At 38.4% G+C, this 20,406-nt stretch overlaps 1 protein-coding gene across 1 annotated transcript; it reads right to left on the bottom strand.

Annotated features, from left to right (window-relative positions):
• Nucleotides 1-1,182: 1,182 nt before the first annotated feature.
• Nucleotides 1,183-19,511, bottom strand: CALB1 (calbindin 1). Its single transcript, XM_066990581.1, has 11 exons — nucleotides 19,364-19,511; nucleotides 19,005-19,081; nucleotides 14,366-14,440; nucleotides 9,503-9,586; nucleotides 9,358-9,414; nucleotides 6,571-6,648; nucleotides 4,059-4,114; nucleotides 3,921-3,960; nucleotides 3,780-3,833; nucleotides 3,579-3,650; nucleotides 1,183-3,165 (listed from the first exon to the last, which is right to left on the bottom strand). The coding sequence occupies exons 1-11, from the start codon at nucleotides 19,443-19,445 to the stop codon at nucleotides 3,052-3,054; spliced, it is 789 nt and encodes a 262-aa protein (XP_066846682.1). The 5' UTR covers nucleotides 19,446-19,511; the 3' UTR covers nucleotides 1,183-3,051.
• Between the last annotated feature and the right edge of the window lie 895 nt (nucleotides 19,512-20,406).

Here is a 20,406-nt window from a genome sequence, read left to right on the forward strand (position 1 = left end):
GATGTGGGGCCCTTCCAACTCTGAATACCCTATAATTCTACGATTTTTTTCACATGCTGATAACCCATAAAAAGCTGAATTGCAAGGAAATTTGTAACTTTATTTAATTCCATGGAGCATCTTTGTGTTGTAGTCACCAAACTTGGAACCCCACTTTAGACTAGGTAAAAAACCCACCAGTCTTTATGTGATAATTTAATGCACAGTAAAATAAAATGATCTTTGGGATTTTGGTGCATTGGCCTGCTTTTAATTGGCGTAGAACAACTTCAGTTGATTTCAGAGGGATTTGGAGGTGCTCAGCACTACAAAAACCAGGCCAAATATATTTTACATTCCTAAATATGGATTCGGAGCCTCTCTGTAGACACAGCAAGCAGGTGTGGATTTCAGTACACCTCAGCAACCAATGATTATGATGGGAGCTTAGTATGAATGCACAAGTTGCCAAATGGAAATTAATCAGTAATTTTTTTTATAATGTTGTCTAATGAAATAAATACTTAATCCTAGTGTAAGCAGCGTTCTAGCAGCAATGTATGCATGTTTTGTGAGACGTTCATTTTACATGAAGCACTACTGGCTCTCAGTGCTCTTATCTGTATTTGACATGTACAGTATGGAATATTTTACTTTCAACCTTCTTTTGTCCCTAAGTATCTGTCAGAAGAAAGAAGCTTGCTGTCTTCCCTATCATCGCCTCTTTTATTTTCCTAACCCTTGTTCTACCTGAACCCTACCAGTTCTAAGACCTCTGCCCAGGAGCACTGAAGAGATTTGAAAGCCTGGACTTTTTACAGAAGTTTTGCCTTAGCCATATTTGCTATAGTTTAGCTTTGCACTGATATAGTAGACACCTTTGCTAGAATGGTGTTGCTAAATCACTGTCTTTTGATCCAAGTATATATAAGAAATAACTGCAAGAAGCATTCCCTCTGCAGGTAGCTGAGAACTGCTGTAACGAGAGAGCTGATTGCCAAGAGTGGTAGGAGCAGGATGACTTCGGAGCAAGTCTTTGACAGGTAACTTTGCTTATGCTTAGAAGACAGATCCCAGTTTCTGTGATGACTTTTTGTCTAAACACTTTAAATGCTTTATCTGCCACTGTGGTGTTACTAACAAACAGTCACGTTACATCATTTATTTTTTTTTAGCACTGTTAAAATAAGGCAAAATCCAGGGTTTCAGCTGCACAGGATGAACAATATCAATCATTTATTGTACTGATAGGCAGATAATCTATTCATTGTTCCTTCAGTTAACATACACAGTTGTAGTTCACATTGCATAGAGAGAACAAGCAGGTGAGAAGTTAAATCACTGTGCGTGGAGTGGGAGTAAAGCCATAAGAATGAGCTAGCTTAAATTCACTTCCATTTTTGAGCCTTTCTTCAGTGAAGATCCGTCCTACACCACATATTCCTTAACTTTCCAAGGCTGAGAGAGCCTGGGGCTACCAGGCCATTCCTGAAACAGGCATTTAGTCGCCTGAGTTCACCTGAGGTCACGGATTAATTTCAGTGGGAGTTCAGTGCCAGAATAATCTTGAAGGATCTGAGCCTCATTGTTAGAGACACGTTTCAAATAAAATGCATTTCCTTCTGCTTGTTAAGTAAGACACAGAGATGCATTTGAGAAGTTATATATAGCTAATCTTCTAACCTGGAATTGCTTCTGAAACAGCTTTAAATGAAGGCAACATAGATTTATTGGCTTTAAGACACAGCCCAATTTCCTTCTTATACAAGAAGATACCTGGAGTGATGACCTGGATGTTCATGGAGTTGTGCTGGCATAAAACTGGTGTAAAGTAAAAGAAGAGCTAGTGAAAAAAAAAAAATGGGGGGGAGGAAGATAGAAGAGCCATATCCATATAGTTCTCACTTAAAAAAAAAAAAAACAAACAACTCTAGACTAATAAAAGCAGAGCTTACCATGTAAACCGAATTACTAAATTGGTATAAAATATTTACTAGATCTTTTGTTTATTTTAGTGTTAAATTTTAATACTATTATTACAGATTAGTAATCCAATGTAATCTAAGGAGGCACAATTTTTCAAAATAGTTTTTTTGTCCTTTATATGGTACAGAAAAAAGAATCCAGGAGATAGACATGATAGACATACTAGACAACAACAGACTTAGGATATTAAATTTAATTACAGATTACACAGAATATGATGTAAAAACAGCAATTTACTAGAATAATTATAACCTGCAAAATGTGAAAATAGTTTAGAAAATGGATTGTCATATTCTCTGACACAGCAATAGTCATGAAAGGTACACTTATATGTTAATCTGTGTATTAACTATGCTACCTGTCACTTAGCCAGGATTCCAAGACAGATTAAAGGCATTTGTTTCTGAAGTGCCTATGTTTAAATTCAGTAAAGTTAAACAGCTAGATTGAAAACACTGTATTTTTGTCAACTACTGCAAGGAGATAAATGCTTCACCTATATGCTATCAGTTCATAACAAGAAGAGTAATCAAAAAACTGCAGAGAGCACAGACCTGTAACTGGGTAGTTTGACAACTGACAATATTCCTTGATGCCTTGGTAACTTTTGGAGATCAGACATGCCAACTTCTCTTTCCTATTTCAGACCTAAATAATGTGTTGTCTGAATTTGTATTATATATTAAAAAAAAATAATTAGTTGTAATTGGGAGAGAGACCTTTATGTTATGTGGATCAACAAGGAAAAATGTTGCAAGTGTCAAAGGATATGATGACCACAAAATGTCAGCAGGTATATATATTTTTTCCAGCTGTGTTTATGAAAGCCAAAAAAAAAAAAAAGCCAACATATTTTAGTTTCTTTTGAATATACAGACTGGCCCAAACATAGACATTCTCTTTATCAATCTTATTGTTACAAAAACTGTACATTACAAACAGTATAGAAACAAACTCAAAGGAATGTGCCACACATCCTGGCTAATTTTCTATATGCAGTTTAAAAATACAGCCTACTCCCTTATAGTGCACAGTTATTGTGTAGATAGAGTACATCACTAGTTAAGTGGACATGAGAGAAGAGTTCTAATTTTCCTCAGCGCAGAGAATGAGAGCCAGTTCTGCTCGGTACAGCTTTCCTCCATCAGACAAGGCCATGATGCTTTTCTTGTATGTTGCAAGGTTGTTAATGTCTAATTCCTATTTAAAGAACAGATAATGCTTTATAATCCTGTTTAGTTGTCAGCATGAACAAGTTTGCTGCCAATGGCAGAAAATAAGGTGAAAAAAAAAAAGGGTGTTCTCAGCCTGTCCAACAGTAACACATTGAAAATGTTGTTATATATTTGTACATGATCCATGTTATAGGCATATGTTAGATTGCTGATAGCTGATGTCTCGGAAACAAGCTTTTGATAGTGTTGCTGTGTAATCACAACTCCCTTAGTTAAGGCTTTACACTGCTATGACTTCTGCCAAGATTTTTAGTTGTGCTTTGACTTCAGGAATTATGACTTAGAAGTTCTATATTTATCTTAATTGGGTGGATTAAAGTGTCCTTAAAATCCAAATTAAATCTAATCTCTAAGGGGAAAAAAGCCCTCTAGGATTACCTTTTTGTTCTTTTCACAGAGATCCTTCAGCAGTGCATCAAGTTCATTCTCATCAATGTATCCATTCCCATCCTGAAAAATAATATTAAAGGGAATTTTAAGCATTTATTTTTTCTCTCGGAGGTTACGGCTAGTTTTCAACTTCAGAAAATAAGTGCCCTCAATCTACTAAATTACTAAAAAGGTTTTCTGAAGACTTACTTGATCATACATCTCAAAGGCTTTATTGAACTCTTTTGCACACATTTTGACACCCTAAACACCAAGAGAAAAAAAAGATCATTAATGGGCCTATTATGTGTGATGGTAACAGTGTAACCTTAAGATGATAAATATTCATACCTGAAATTTAATAAGAAAATTTTCCTGTACTGGGAGTAGCCTTTAGAGACAAAAAAAAACCAAAACAAAATAAAACAAATTCAGCATATTTACATCAATTGGTATGATATTTTTTATGAAAAGAGACAGAAGGCATACCTGGCCAGTTCAGTAAGCTCCAGCTTTCCATCGTTGTTTGCATCAAACATCCTGAGCTGAAAGAATATATATTTTTACATTACTAATCACAATTAATCACCATGATAAAGAAAATGCTTCTTTGGAAAACAAATTCAGTGAAATTTATGCTTAACTTAAAACTGAAATGATGGCTCCAGGTTTCAAACTGCCACGTTTACAGTGTAATACGTTTATTTAAAGTGCTGAAGAAGTGATTTATAGTAATTAATTCTACTGCAAAAGCCTGATAAGAAATGAGATGAACAATTCTGATTAACCTACTCTAAGATAGGTCTTAACCTGCCTACAGTGATGATTGTCCCATATGAGAAACGTGCATGTAATTATTTATAAGGGAGAGAAGTGTTGACATGATAACATTTTACTTTTGACTTCATGTCATGATCTAACAATAGCATCATTATTCTCTATTCATAAAAGTGAAACAACATTCAGGTAAAGTTCAATAGAATTCAAGGCATTCACTTCCTTAGGAAATAATAGATGTTTTATTCAATTGGCTGCTAGGTCTAAATATGTAAGTAAAGATCACATTCTGTTTCTGTGATATATTTCAAGAAAAGACCAAAGAGATGCTCTAGACAACCAAGACATTTTGTTGATAGTATTAAAATGGGAAATTAAATGTCTCCAAGTAATTATAACTAAATTATAAGAATAAATATATTGATGTAATTTGACAAAATAAGTGCATACTATTTCTAATCATTTTTAATCATCCTACTGTATTAAAGTGCTTTCCATTCAGCCCTTGAAAGGATTCAGGGGCACAAACAGCACACATGGAAGTACCTAGAGGTATTAATGCTGTGTAGGATTAATTTTTATGTCTCTGCCAATTTTTATGTCTATATAGTTCCATTTTTCTACCTTCAAATATTATTTTGCCTTTGCTGTATAAAAGAGTCATAAAAGCAGCAAACTGTACAAAGCATTTTTAAGCATTGTACTGAAAACACCACCACCCACACTCCATCCCATCACTTTCAATCACAGTAATTTTAGATGTAATTTTTAGAGAAGAGGAAAAGTGGAGTCTTTCATTGAGGTAAGTGTACATCCTTTTAAACACAGAAACAATTCCATGAAAAAAATACCCTATTTCACTTTGGTAATTCACTAAAAAATGACAATGGAGACCAGAATAGGGACCAATTCTATAAGCAGTCTGTGTAACACCCTGGCTCCTTTTAACACCTGCTTTCCTCCTATAGAAGCATCTGCCTTATATGCATTCCACATGAAAGGAGATTTACATTTGGAGGAGGTAAGCAGTAGGAGCTGTAAAGTCAACATATTTTGATGGGTTGTTAGTGTCATGCTGTGCCTGCCTGCCTGCAGCTGCTCGGTGCTGTATGTTTTCCATCAGTCTTCTTTTCTAGTTTCTGGGGAGATTATGTGAGAGTTGGTTTTATAATTTCTTTCCTGTTACTTTGCTGCTAATTCTTTGTCAATGTGTCTCTCTGCAGAGGCCAGAACTGAGAGGACAGTTTAAGATGAAGGTCCAAAATCTCCCTAAACAAACAGAACGCACGTGTTGTCTTCACCAGTGAATAACTGTACATAAATGGCTTGTATTGGTACAACAAACAAGCAGACTTCTGTCAGGAAAGACACAGTTTTGATCAATCAATATTAGGCTTTGGGCCAGTTTGAGGGCTTGTGTGTTTACCTAACGTGTTTTTGATAATAATATTTTAGGATTAATCCAAACTGGGAAAACACAAACATACTGTTATACATTTCCTGAAGACAAGAATTCTGATTTTTTCTTTTCTTTTTGAAATGTCCATTCAGAAGCCATAGCGGTCTCTACCATGGAGCACCAGAGTGGTGAGATAGAAGGAACGCCTCTAGGACAAGCTGATTTAAGGCCAGGGAAGTGACAGTTTTGTTCTAGTGTTTATCTAAAGCATTAATTTCTTCTTTTGTAATTACACGGAGGAAACAAGAACAGTGAGGTGCTTGTAAATCTGTTAAGAAACCACCATGCACTAATTGCTTTTAGAACAAGAGACAAACACTACAGCACAGCTAGAAAGGAAAATATAGAAGGACGCCTCAAATTAATTTGATCTAAGCATAACAACATACTTAATCTTATGACAGGCACAATTTTTCTCCTGTGAACTCTGAAGACTTTAGTTTTACACCTAATGGCATGGGAAAGCATATCGGGAAAACTATTTGCACCATACTATGACTTGATCTAATGTTATGTAAACACCAAGAAGATTCAGAATTCCTGAGCATTTTTACAGCAGCAGTGAAAAGCTACACATTAGAGTTGCGTGGCTGCAGGAGTACTTGCAGTGCTTGATGCCACGATTCATGTCTGCGTTGCAATGACACATCTGGCCTTATTAGGACCTGGTGGGGCTCCAAATCATTTGGAACCTTCCAGTGGCTAAAGATAAACACAATTTGGATTAAACCAATCTTGATGAAATATGCCCGTAAATAATCTTACCATTATTTCTGTGTATTCTGTTAGCTTTGAGTCTTCAATCTGCTTATTTGCTTTCTGTAATAAATCTTTCAAGAAGCTCTGTTAAAATAAATAGAGAGCAATATGTGAATTTTTAATACTGTATAAAATGCTTGACTTGGTAATTTCAGATTAAAGTAATGGGAAATACTATTTTACTCCCACTTTAATATTTACTGCTGAAGTTCAAAATAAGTATGAAAAGAAGTAGTAATTAACAGTTAGGTCCACAACAATTTATTTTGATCAGTTCCAGTATACTACAGTTTTATTTGGAAAAAGTGACTCATAAAACATTATACATTGTATGCCATTTGTTGTATTGTGAATTTGGAAAAAATAGTTTGGCTTTCTAATCAGCTTTATCAGTAAATTAAACTAATTAACCTTGAGACTGCTTGGAAAATTTGGATGTCTAATTACTTCTTGCAACGTAGGAACGATTTTACAGAAAAGATCAATGATTAATCAAGTTTTCTCCTTGCCTATGGCACTACCTGATGCCAGAAGTGAACACGTTAACCTATATTCCTCCTTCAGGATAAGGTGGGAACCTTATCCTTTATATGTGTGCAGCCAGTTTCATCAGATTTATTATTTTTTAGAACAAGAACCTGACATGGTATCCCATGACTTTTTAAATAGGCATTTTAAACATCAGACATTTTCACTTTAAAAAATAAGATTATTTCTCTCCATGCAGTGGTTTAAATCGCTGTACTAGTAACATTAAAAAGAAGGATATCAATTTATTTGCCAAGCTTATTACAAGATCTGAAATGTCTGTATGTCTGTCAGTGCTCAGTGAAGTACTAATTACTATCATTAGTTGGAGTGCCATTATCTCTGTGGAAGTTTGGGTCACATTTCAAGATAGAAAATAGAGTAATTCGTAAGAAAATCAATTTGAATATATGTATATTCATCCCTGAATTTGAATGCAGCCATGTTAATAGCCGTATTACTTACTAGTACAGCTCTTTCAGTCTGGCCCCCTCTGTGCTGAAAGGCCTTCCTATTAGTTTCTACACAAAGACCATGACTGAAATGTTGTAAATGGACTTTATGGAGAAATGTTTAATCTTGTGTCCTTTGACAGAAAATAGGACTGGGAAGGATGTTGAAAGGCTACCCAGTCCATCTCCATGTCTCAAGGCAGAATCACTGATATCTGAATGTCCCACGTCATTGTCTGATCTGAGCTATTGTTAAACCGCTCTGAAATACAGGCAGCGATGGGGAGTCTGCCTGCCCCATTCCACTGCCGTTATTGTTGCTGGAAAGTTTTGCTCATTTCCAGCTTAAATTTCTCTTCAAAAGTTTTATGCGGATATAACATAAACATACATAGCAAATACTTAAAATGTTTGGGCTTGTCAAAAAATGTCTACCATTCCTAAAAATACAATTGGACATTTATGTCTTCTTTTCAGAGTTTTAAAATGGCCTGTTTCTCTGAGGCAAACAAAATCTCACCGCACAAGAGAGAGGGACCATTAGGACCAGTTAAAATTTCTTAGTTCTTCAACTGGTCCTCAATCAGCCCTGCTTTTTCAAGTCTATTTAAAATTACAGCAGTAGCAACAGTCCTAGAGGAACCGTCTAACAGCTGGAGAGTTCCCAAGTGCTGCATGCGTGGCCTCCTCCTGCTCCTCACAGCTTCAGACACACCGACCCACTGCAAGCAGGCAGCCAAAAATGGGCTCGTCTGTCTGAGGGCTACCTCAAGGAGGGATCCTTGTCAAATGTCATACAGGTACCAAACTCAAAGAGGAAGGGAAAAGGAATAAACTGAATTTTATCATTTGGAGTCCTGTTCTTAACAGAAGAGCTGTAAGGATTTCAGGTGGTTTGACCTCCTGGTACTCTGGTTAATAAAGTTTATGTAGCTCTTCTTTAGAATACCACATAAGGACAAAATATTCCAGATGGATTTAAGCTACAGCAATTGAACTGTAGAAAATGGCCTCTTTCTGCTCAGACTCTGCCGTATGTGAGCATCTCTCCTCTGAGGAGAGGCTGAGAGAGCTGGGACTGTTCAGCCTGGAGAAGAGAAGGCTCCGGGGGGATCTTACCAATGTCTATATATAGCTGAAGGGAGGGTGCAATTAGGACAGAGCTATATGATCTTTACAGTGGTGCTGAGGACAAGAGGCAATGGGCACAAACTGGAACACAGGAGGTTCCCTCTGAACATCTTTTTGCGCGTATTAAAACTGATATCAAATTCCCATCAAGTTATCTAAGCAGGGGCAGCACAAGTCCAGCCGTGTTAGCCTAACAGTATTACAGTGGAAACTGTATGGATTACGTGATACTTGAGAGAGCCTAATATACCCAGAAGCATTGCGATTAGTGGTCATGATGCCCTTAGGGGAAAAAGAAAAATCACAATGCTAACCCTCCACCCTAAAAAAAAACTAAAATCAAAACCAACCAAACAAAAAAGGAACAACATAGCTTTCACAGGCCTATCTGGTTTCCCTTGGCAGAAATCACCTTTCTTACTTCTAAACTAGAGTACCTGCTATCCTCAGTCACTTGAGACAAACATCGATCCAAATTAAACCACGTTTTTAGAAACATTTATCAGATTAGAGGTGCACTTAAAGTAATTCACTGGTGATAAAAACATCAGCTAATCATATTGCTTTTCAGTCGTGTCTGAAATGCAAACACATACACCAGCGGGTGTCTGAAGAAAAAGATCCCGTGCCTGTAATCCAATGCCTGCTCTCATTTTGTGCACACTCACAGGTATCAGCTTACCTTAAGTTCCTCAGAATCAATGAAGCCACTGTGGTCGCTGTCGTATTTTCTCCATGTCTGCAATCAGAACACGGGCGATTTGATGATGTATTTATGGCAATCGGGTCTTGGGTGATTTTACAAAAGAAAACTTTTCACACTGTACCTGCATGAAGTCTTCACTTGACTTTAGCTGCTGGCACCTGAAGAACAACAGGAAATTCTCCTCCGTCGGTAATATCTGAGCAAGCTGTAACAGATTTTTAAAAATATTAAATTTTGATTGTTCATTAGCCCAGCTGAGCCTTAGAGTATGAAACCTTTAACAGAAGCAAGGGATTTTTCATGATCCCACTACCCCATTGTGACCCCACTGGAAGCTTCATCCCATTAGCCAAAATGTTTAGAAGATGCCGCTGAAAAACTTCTGGCTTTGCCACGTTCATCAAGGTTAAACAGAAGTGAGGTCTGAGAGAAGGCAGTGAAATAATTTACTGAAAGGGCAGCTAGGGAAAGAGGGAAAAAATTCACCTATGCAGAGTCAGGATCTGTGGTGAGAACCTTAGAATCAGTGCGAAGAAAGCATGGATGTATAGAGGATGAGTGTGAAGGACCATGAATTAAGAAAGTGAGGTAGAAAGACTACTGACAGGTACTGAGTAAGAGAAGAAGGAGACAGGAACACTGACGTGAAGAACACGTGTAAGGAAAGCAGAAAAATAAATGGAAAAAAAAAAGGAGGGAAAAAGAATGTGGGTAGGGTAAGGAGATGGCAACTGGCGATCATTTGTCAGGCACAGAGATGTGTTCAAGAAGAGCTATAAATACCATAAGGGAATCAAAAGGGCTTTTAGCCCTGCAAAATCAGGGGTGGTTTTTCCAATGCCTATGCTCTACAAAAGGCTTTTTTAAAATCAGACATTATTGTACTGATTTTTGAAAATGTTCATTTACTATAACTCAATTTTGGCAAGTGACAAATGTAGAAGATGGAGAGTATGCTATATAATTTCATGTAAAATCATGATTTGTTTTTAACAAAAGCCTAATATTTTTTTTCTGTGCTCAAAATGTATGAAATATGTTTTGATTAGGGAAAACTTTTTACTTGAAGAATAGACCAGCTGTGCTTACTAGGAAGAGAAAATGGAGAAAGCAGGATTTCTTAGCTGCATTCTTTTATGAAAAATGACATCTGCAGACTTCCTGTAGCCCCATCTTAAAATTTGTATTCAGATTTTTTGTTTCTGTGCATTCATTTCACATCCTAAAATCCCTTGTTCTGCTATTGCCTTCTTCCGTACTATTGTCTGATTGCTTGATTTTTTTATTTTTTATTTGATTCTCGTTGCACTGTAGGTGACTTCAGCTCTCCCTCTCACTCTATAGGCACAACAAGGTGATGGAAACAGATCTCTAGTTTCTCTAAAATTATCTGTGCAAGAAATGAGTGATATCCGCTAAGTGCTGGTACAACTGAAAACATGCGTCAGAGTACTCTCCTTACAGAAATGGAGCAGTTGATTACAGACTGCCAAGCACATCACCGCGTTCTGAGTGCTTTTGCTAAATGGCTGAAAACCAAACCTAATCAACTTAAACAATGTGTTTTTGTCAGCAGCCTTTGAAATCTACTCCATTATAAATGGCATATACATAAATGGGTAAGTGCACATTCGTATATACGCAACAGCTAAATCTGTGGAACTTTGTACTGATTTATGGAAACTTTTCTTTGTTTCTCCCATGGGAGGGGGCTTTGACTTTTGGAGTAAATCAGCATTGCAACTGAAGAGTAAACATTGGATGGAAGGACTGATTATAAAAAACAGCAGAGGGAAGGGACTGATTATGACAATGAAAAAGTGTCTACGTGCGTGGGAACTGGAAGTCCTGGTTAGGGGGACAGCTATAGCTAACTTTGGTGAATTTTGCAAGGGTGCTAAATACAAAACAAGAACTTTCCAAAGCATCATTAACAGCTTACTAGCTGTACCTAACTGGATATGAGGCACAGAATATATTACCCGGGGAAGAAAATTATTTTAAACTATACCTCCTGCCCTTTGTAGGTCTCACACAGAGAAAAGCACAGACTTTTGCATTACAAAGATATAGTGGATCAATATTCAATATTAGCTCAGACTTCTGCCAAAAATAAGTCTTTCCTGTTTTCCTTCTTTCCAGCCCTTTAGCACAGTATGAACAATAGCTAAAAAGAAGTCCAGTTGTCCTAGCATCAAATAGCATTAAATTGCTTTTCACTGAAAAGTCTGCAGTAGTAAGGGATAGGGAATTTCCCAGTCCCTGATACGGAGAAGAAAGATGGGAACCTGCTGCTGTTTCTGATGAAGACTTCTTTATGAGTACGGGCATGTTGGGACCCTGTGAGCGTGGTTCAGTAAGAGTGCAGACTGCCAGGAGTTCTCCTGCATGTAAACAGAGGCAGTTTTGGAGGTCCTTCTGTGCACTCTGATGCTTTTATGGAGAATATCAGCTATTTCTTTATCATGAGTAATAGAGGACAATATCAAAGCCCAAGGCTGGCTTGACTGCTCTCTACTCAGCTGCAAGTTAATATAGATCTTTATAGGATACATAACAGAAAAAATACTCTCAGTAATTAAAACAATGTCAGAATTATTTGCTAGAATTGTTCTCTAAATAAATTTTGTTGATCATTAAGATATCTTTCATATAACTCAGTGAATTTGCTTCTCAAAATCTTATAATAGAGAACAGAAGTAAAAATAATATTTTAGGCTAATAGGTAGTTATTTTTATGGTGGAAGTGTCAAATAATGTGGACGTGGAATTACTGCAGTCCTGAGTTTCAAACCCCCAGGTTCCACCTTCACATTTTTGTGCAAGCATTGGCCTGAGTACAAAAGGTGAACTAAAGGTCTCTTACAAAATGGCAAGGTAGTGGACAGGTCAGGCTCTGCACTTAGCTTGTAGGCACTGGATAAAAGCTAGTGGGCTAAGTACAGTGTGCTTCCAAAGACAGAATCGACACTTAATCTGAGCACAAAGCTGAAAATCCACTCCTTCCTCTGTGAAGACACCCAGGCCTCCCCTATATCTTAGCCCAACAAACCTCTCCTTGAAAATTCATTATCTGCTAGGACATTTTCCTTCAGTTGCTGGGGTATTCATTATGATGACTGGAAGGCTGAATGCATTTATGTATTTTTTTTTTAAACAGCAATCATATACTTTTTCAGGAAAAGTGTTTGCTGTACAATGCAAATGGGAGCAATCCGAAATTAGTGGACGTTTTTATTTACAAGGAAGGAGAATCAAGTCCAAATAGCAACTTTAGTACCATACTGCACGTACAACATAGTCTGAGTCCCATCAGCATTTTCCAAATCAAGCTTCTTGCTGATGTCAGTGAAAAAAAATATAGCCTTTGGGTTAGGAAGCTGCTATATTAAGGGAAAAATTCCCTTCAGTCACTGAACGGAGAGCTGTCAATATTCAGTGGCTTCAGTGGATGCTGAACGTGGTTGGCAGTTCACTGGAGGTGGTAAGCACCTTACAGTATTAGGCCTTGTGGGATTTGATCACCTTTACCCATTAAGTCAATAGTATAATCAGAAATAGAACTCGAAAGGCAAAACTCTCGGTTATCTTCCCTAGGCAAAGAACCAGAGTCTTTTGCAGGTACTCTCTACACATTCTTCTAGCATATAATGCTTCTATTACATGTATTCAAAAATACTAAATTAAACAGGATTATTCAATAGCAAATGAATAAGCATTTATTAGTGCAAACAAACAATTTGTTAGTCCAAATTAACACTCGTTCTTTTCAGATGCAGAATTACACCAATGCTAATATTGTCAAAAGATGCATTTTTAGAATAGATTATAGCTGTAAGTGAAAGAAACTGTTCATATTTCCATAGTTTAGTCATAGATACGCATTTAAACAAATATTTGCAATTCAGACATGTGACAGAGGACAAAAGATATCCTGAAGTGATCTATTATATCAGCAGTGATATATCCTATTGACTTTTACAAATTCTATTCAGTCCTCTATTTTAAAAATAGCTACTGACCCAAAGTTAGTCACTGTAGAAATTTTGCAGACCTGGCTTGTATCTAGCTGTTTCTTAATTAGCTCTCTAGGTCAAATTTCTTATTACCAGAAAAGAAAAAAAAAAGAAAAAAAAAGAAAAAAAGCATCTAATAATAGCATTTAATAATAATGCCTCAGTCTCAAAGCACTCAGTGTGACATAAATGAGTTGTAGGTTTAGGCTTGAAATAGTGACTTCTCAAGCTGTAACCCAACAAATTCTCCTTTTTGATTTGCAGCACTGGACAATGAAAGTAAGAGAAAACACGTTGGTTCCCTACTTACTAGATGTCTAAATTATACAGTTGTTGAGAGCCTGTAAGTGTAGAGGAGTTTGGCTGACTGCGTATCTGTTCTCTTTAGAAAGAGGGAGGAAGAAACAGGAATTTTCTCCCTCAGGTTTTGTTAAAGTTCAAGAAAGGTTTGGATCACAACTACTGTTAAAATTTTGATTAAATTTAACATGATTAACGTGCTATTTTATCATATACGTGTGTTTTAGAATAAGCTACATATAGTGACTGCCTAGTTACATTCACTTGTGTGATGCCCTAATTATAAGAGTGGTGACAGAGCATTAATTCAAAATCATACGTAGAAATAGATCATATTTATTTTTCACAATTTAAATTTCTAAAATGGAGCTGTTAGCTACTTCACAGGAAAACTAAATTGCTATTAATGCTTATTTGTACTGAATAAAGCATGCAAAGCTAAATGAAATTTACTGAAATTATCTGGAGAATGGTAAGGAGCACTTTACTTTTTGGTAAGGAAAAAAATTCATTAGTGAAAAAAATGCTAAAGATTCTAAGACAGAGAAAGAATTTTCTGTGTTACTAAAAATCCAAACTATTTACATAATATGTTCATATTGTTCTGTGCTAAATATATTTTCTACACATAAACATGCTAGTCATTTGTTATAAAGTAATTATCTTACCTCGACTATTCCTATTTTCCCATCAGTAGCTTTGCCATATTGGTCCACAAAAGCTTTCATTTCGGGTGTTAAATCCTGTGAAGTTATAATGAGAGAATTGTCATTTATAAGATACAGAGAAACATATACAAACTACTTGGAGCATTCTAATAGTCACCAAATAATTTACTACAGTTAACAAAGCATTCACACTTACTGTAGCTAGATTCCTCAAGTTGTTATGGAATTGAGTAATTTTTTATGATGAATAATGTCACCGTGATAAATTTTGCTTCCCAAAGGGTTATATTATAGTCAATGTGAATGATTGACATCTAAATACTTGGATCTAAATACTCCTATTTTAGTTTACAGAATGAAAAAATTAAGATGTGTTGGAAGACGTGTATAACAGCTCCATTGTTTAAGGGGATAACAGTGAATTTCATGGGTAATTATTAGTCAATTTTCTATGTTTTCATTTTTAAATGACAAACTTCAAGGCAGTGCAACATCCTTCAAAATAAGGAACATTTCAGTATAATACATCTGAACACCAATATAGTCTTTACACATCCTTGAGTTGATCCTACCTGAACAATTTTAGCTCTAAAAAAACGAATAAGACTATCACGTTTTTCACTGCTTAGTATTTAGTTATCATAAAAACAGTATCCAAATGTCACTGCTGTAACGTAGAGAAGCAGGTTTGGGAGGGAGAAAGCTTTGAGGAGTACCTTAAATCTGACAGAATGAAGTCAGCACAGCTGTTCATTGTATAAATTATATCTCTTGATATACATTTGTACTCGAAGACTGTCTTATGCCTAGGCTACAGCAAAGGTGCCAGCCTCAGGGTGAGTATCTAAATACTTGAACCGACACTTCAACTGGACATGCTTTGCTTTTCTATAGGCTGTCATCAACCTTCAACACTGATTAAACTTCTGATTTTCTTTACATTTCCTATTGGTCTAAGCTAGTAAAACCATGCAGCAAGAATCAGGACTACAGCTGTGATAAAATATTTGACAATTCTACGGTTATAGATGATGATACAGCAGTCTTTAGATTAAAGTTTTAGTTGCTCTAATAGATCTGATTACATAGGACCTAAGTGATTCTCTCACTGGAGACACAGGGAATCTCAGCTGTACAAACTCTGTTGTAATTTGTCCCAAATTTCAACTACAAAAGCTACCTAAAATGTCAGTTCTTTATAGCTGATACAATCATGGCCTAGTATCCTATTTATGTCAAAGTCATCCATGGCAGGTTAGTAATTTGCCGTGGCTTTAATTAGAGATGTTGTTATTAATACAATGCAGTTCAATGTCACCTCTCATCTACTGATCCCAAAGTGGGCACGTTTGCTTAGCAGCTGGAATGGAGAATTTAGACACCTGGATTTTAATTAGTCCTAGTTAAATATTTTGCTAATCCTTCTCGTAGCACCTCTGCAGCGCCAGCGTCCAGCTGTTGAAGGAGGCATAATTGCTTACAGGCTATACAAAACAAGATGTATGTTGTCCAGAAAATTTTTTTTCCCCTTTGTGTTCACTTCAGTTACTCTTGAGCTTGTTGACGAATTTTTCAGGTCATGTTATTCAAATAAATGTTTTCAGTCAAAAAGGCTTGCTTAAATTTAACCAAGTCCAGTCCTAATCTTGATACAGATGCAGTGTGCAACACTTGAAATTAAGAAACAAGTCCTTCACACCTTCATCTCACCTCTTAAAAGACGCTTATCCAACCAAGTGGAACTTGGAGCTTTTTTGGAATGATTTTAAAAACGTAAGTACAGATGGCACTACAGAAACACTTACCATGACTGCATTCATAAACATCTATTAAATCACATATTTCTCTGGAGAAATACTGTCGTCATCTGCATTTGCAGAGAAAGTAAGTAACAAATGTGGAAAAACTTGTCTAAGACCCACTGATTGCCTCTCTGTTGACCTCTTTGTCGAAACACCCTACAGTTTCTTCTGGCAATGGGCACACCTAAGTAGAGAACGTAAGGCATAAAAAGTGGGCCACAGCAAATGGAAGCTATGCCTATATAGTTATACAGTTTTTATCTTTAGAAAGTGGCAGTTCTTTCAAAGTGTCTGAAAGTATGTCAGATCAATTCACTGTCTACCACAATGAAAACACACAGTGTGACCAAAAGAAAGCCCAAGCCCTGACACCTCTGACTGCACATGCACCCTCTGGAGCAAAGGCAGTTCCAGTCATGGGGCTAACATCAGTCGGGTTGCATGCTACTGCTCCGTCTGAGAAAAAGCAACTGTGAAAGTACAGGCTTACCGAGTGGATTAATAAAAGGGTTAGAATTAGAACATAATTAGAACAGCTCTGTAGTTGGGAAGAATATTGGGAAATGTTAAACCATCCTATTCAATGACAGAATCAATGTGATTCTTTAATGCATATGGCATGACTGATGTAAAATCCAGCTATGAAGAATGCATAATTGAATATTTCAAAAATAGTGAGCAGGAGAGTGACCTGAAATGCAGAAGTTAATGATGACAAAGAAGCTTTGGGGTGTTAAAAGAAGGACAGCCAAGGAAATGACATATAACCTACACTAGTTTCTCAACGTGTCCCTTCTGGCAAAAGGAAAGAAATTCGAAGCTACTGAATTAGTATCCCATGAGACAAGACACGAACTGATGAGATGCTTGTTTGGCAAATGAGCCTTCAAATCCAAGAATCAGCTTAGATTTGAAACCTAAGATGACACATATCCATAATCTAGAAAAAGACTTTAGCACATAACATCTACCAAAAGGAGAGCCAATGGACCAAGTACCAAATACGATGTTGCTACAGATCAATATGATTGCTCTTTTCAAAAGAAAGTTCCAAAACCAAGATTGATTCAGAGAAATGGCAAAGAAAAACTTAATTAAACACCTCAGCATTTTCCAAAAAAAAAAAAAAATGTGAGATACAGGCAGAGGTTATGCAAAAGACAGCATAAATGTAACGTAGCAGATAAGAATAATCCTGATAGGCTTTTCTGTGTTACTTTGACCAGGCTCTTTTATTTTTTTTATTTTATTTTTTTTTTTTTAAGAGGAGGTGCAAACTTTCTTGGAGGGAGAAAAGAGTCTGATTTTGAAACAATTGATATTTTCCCCTTGAGCTTCTAATTCATTTGCTTTAACTTCTGAAAATCGTATAAGGATTTCTACTGAGAATACCATTGATACTAAATATACACAGGCTTCAGTATCTCCTTTCTAATGGACATACTTAAGTTTCCTGCACTTTACTATGGAAGAGAGATTTGTTCTGCTGAACTACCCGAAAGATACTGAAGTTGTGTTTAGCCTTCTCCGAGAAAAAAAATACTCAAAAATATAATTTTTTCTTTCTAAAAGAAGCCACATTCATTTACTATTTTTTGTGAAGTTCTTTGAAATTTTAGTTTTAAATTATTAACACTCATGAAAATGAGTGTCTACACCAATGGCTATAAGAAGACTTAACTGATACCAAGACTGCAGTAACATTAGAGGCATTGCTGGTGGACAGATTTTCAGATCCGTGAAGTTTACACTCATATAATTACTAAGATAAAAATTTTCACAGAATAAACTGGTGCATAATATTTTTTTTCCGGCAGTCACTTCTAAAATATACAACAACTTTAAAACAAAGTTAATTATTGAAAAGCTATTGCTCAATTTGGAGGTATACTTATATGAAGTAATAATCTATTTCATCCATGCACACATGTCGTTCAGTTAATTAAAATTTTACTGTTACTTCAGAAGTATTTCTGCATAGATTGACTACAATAAATTTGATATATTTATATATATTTGAAATTGATGCTAATTATTTTAAGTGTAATTAAGTTGTTAAAAAATTTTACTTCTATTTTAATTCAAATCTTTATACGGAATCATTTCTCTCTCCTCTCTCCCCCCCCCCACCCCCTTCCTTTTTTTCTAAGTGGGTATAGTTTGGAGGACATTTATGATTAATACATTAATAACTCATGCACAGAATTGCATTGACAACATTGTCAAAAACTTTGCTGTCCCTGTGAGCAATTTAAACTACGAGGATTTGATACTCGTATTCTTGGTGTACAACACTGGAGAAGGGCACGAAGTGGCTGGCAGTCATCTGCAGATCTATTTACTGACCAGCAAGGGGCAGAAATGCATTTCAGCCCATGCTGCCCATTACGCACGAAATTAAAGCACAGTCCAACTAACTTAAGTGCTTGCTGGTTTTTCTTTTCTTTTCTATCTCCATCTCTTTTTTTAAGTATCAATACATAACTGGCTTGGTTGTGATGGGATAAAGTCCCATCCATGACAAAAGGGTAACGTGCATGCATTTGCTGACCTTTTTAAAGCCGTTTTAGACGTATCAGCTTGTAGCCTGGTGAGATGTGAACGGGACCTGATCTCCAGATAGATGGACCCTGGTCTCTCCTCTCCAAACCAGACGACATATTTCATGTTAAACCTGTAGATTTCTAACTGCCCTACTTCCCTGTGCCTGCTGAGGCTCCTCTATGCACCGTGTGATGGCCACAGGGCAGGGGAGGAATCGGGGCACCAGAGTTTGCTCAAGAAAACTCTTCTTTCCCGGAGGAGACGGAAAAACGGGGGGCGAAACGTTAACCTACCAAGCCTGCCTTCTTCCTCGCCTGCTGCAGCTCCTGGATGAAGTTTTGTAGCTCCTTCCCATCCATGTACCCATTGCCTACAACAAAAAGAGTTACGCTTGCGGCCACCGCTCCCTCCAAACTCTTTCCGCTCTTCAGCGCCGGCAGAGACTCCTCGGCCCGAGGGCTGCCTCCGGGGGGGCTCCCGGCACACCTCGCCCGACCCCAACCCCAACCCCGACCCCAAAGCCGCTGGGGGCGGCGGTGGCGGAGCGGGGATCCCTCTCCACCCCCCTCCTCCAGCGGCTGTGTCCCCCTCCCCTCTCGCAGCCCCCCTTCCAGCCGCCCCCCTGCCGCCCCGGGGAGGGGACGAGAGTCACCGTCGGAGTCGTAGTGGTGCCAGATCTCGAAGAACTGGGCGGCCGAGATCTCCACGCCCTGCAGGTGGCTCTCCGCCGTCATGATGATGGAGGGGGGCGCGGAGGGGGCGCGGAGGGGGCGCGGAGGGGGCGCGGAGGGGGCGCGGAGGGGGGCGCAGAGGGGGCGCTGTCCGCGGTGCTGACTCTGCCCGCGGCCGGCGCAACGGCGACAGCGGCGGCTCCGACGGCTCCTCCCGCCGCCGCCCCGCCGAGGGCTATTTATTGGGGCCGCCCCGGCCGGCCACTCCTCCCGGCGCTGCCCTGCCCGCCCTGCGTACGAAGGGAGGGGCCGGGGTCTCCCCCCCGGAGGGTGCCGCCCTCACCTCGGCGCGGGGAGGGAGGGTCGGGGTGCGGCGGGTCCCCCCCAAGTTATCTTGGGGTCCCGATGCTGAAGTAGTAGTCGTGGATCTGCCGGCTGAGCCGTCGGGTTCCCAGCTGGGGAAGGGTGCTGGGTGTCAGCTCTGTGGGATGGCCCGGTGTGGGGTGCTGGGGTCACCCCATTTGTGAGTGATCCGTCCCCAAACTGTGCCTGCAGGTAGCTCGGCACAGCCTTCGTCTCTGGAGTGGGGCAGCCCTATAAACTGAGGTATCACAGGGTATTGAGATATCCAGACTGAGACAGCACGGCAATGGGGGCAGTAAACTTAAATATATGGCCCTAGCAGGTAACTTCATCCCAACAGGACAGCATGGAACACCACCCTAGTAAGGTCACTTTTTCACAGTGCAGGGGTGTGAGGGACACTGCCACTTCTGACTGGCCTAGAGGTTTTTTCTTTAGGTTGACCGGCTTCCAAGACTTGCCCTCCTATAGCTGTGGGTTGGTGGGAGGGAGCAAAGCAGCTTGCCAAAAATCTTCCCTCCGTCGCGGAGTGACATGGAGTTGTACCAGTACTAATGGTCAGGTCCCCGTTGGGTTGGCTGCATGACCTCGGTTCTCTGAAGCTCTGAAACTGCCTTTCTGCAATGTCCCTCGCGTGCTGCATTGAGTTAGCAGGGTGTGA

Source organism: Anser cygnoides, chromosome 2 (genome assembly GCF_040182565.1).
Source record: "Anser cygnoides isolate HZ-2024a breed goose chromosome 2, Taihu_goose_T2T_genome, whole genome shotgun sequence".
Lineage (NCBI taxonomy): Eukaryota > Metazoa > Chordata > Aves > Anseriformes > Anatidae > Anser > Anser cygnoides.

Coding starts and splice junctions, on each gene's coding strand:
- CALB1 (XM_066990581.1), bottom strand. CDS start 19,445: ATGACGGCGGAGAGCCACCTGCAGGGCGTGGAGATCTCGGCCGCCCAG. Junction 6,649..9,357: donor TTGATTCTGAGGAACTTAAG/GTAAGCTGATAC, acceptor TTATTTTAACAG/AGCTTCTTGAAAGATTTATT. Junction 3,834..3,920: donor ATTTTCTTATTAAATTTCAG/GTATGAATATTT, acceptor CTTGGTGTTTAG/GGTGTCAAAATGTGTGCAAA.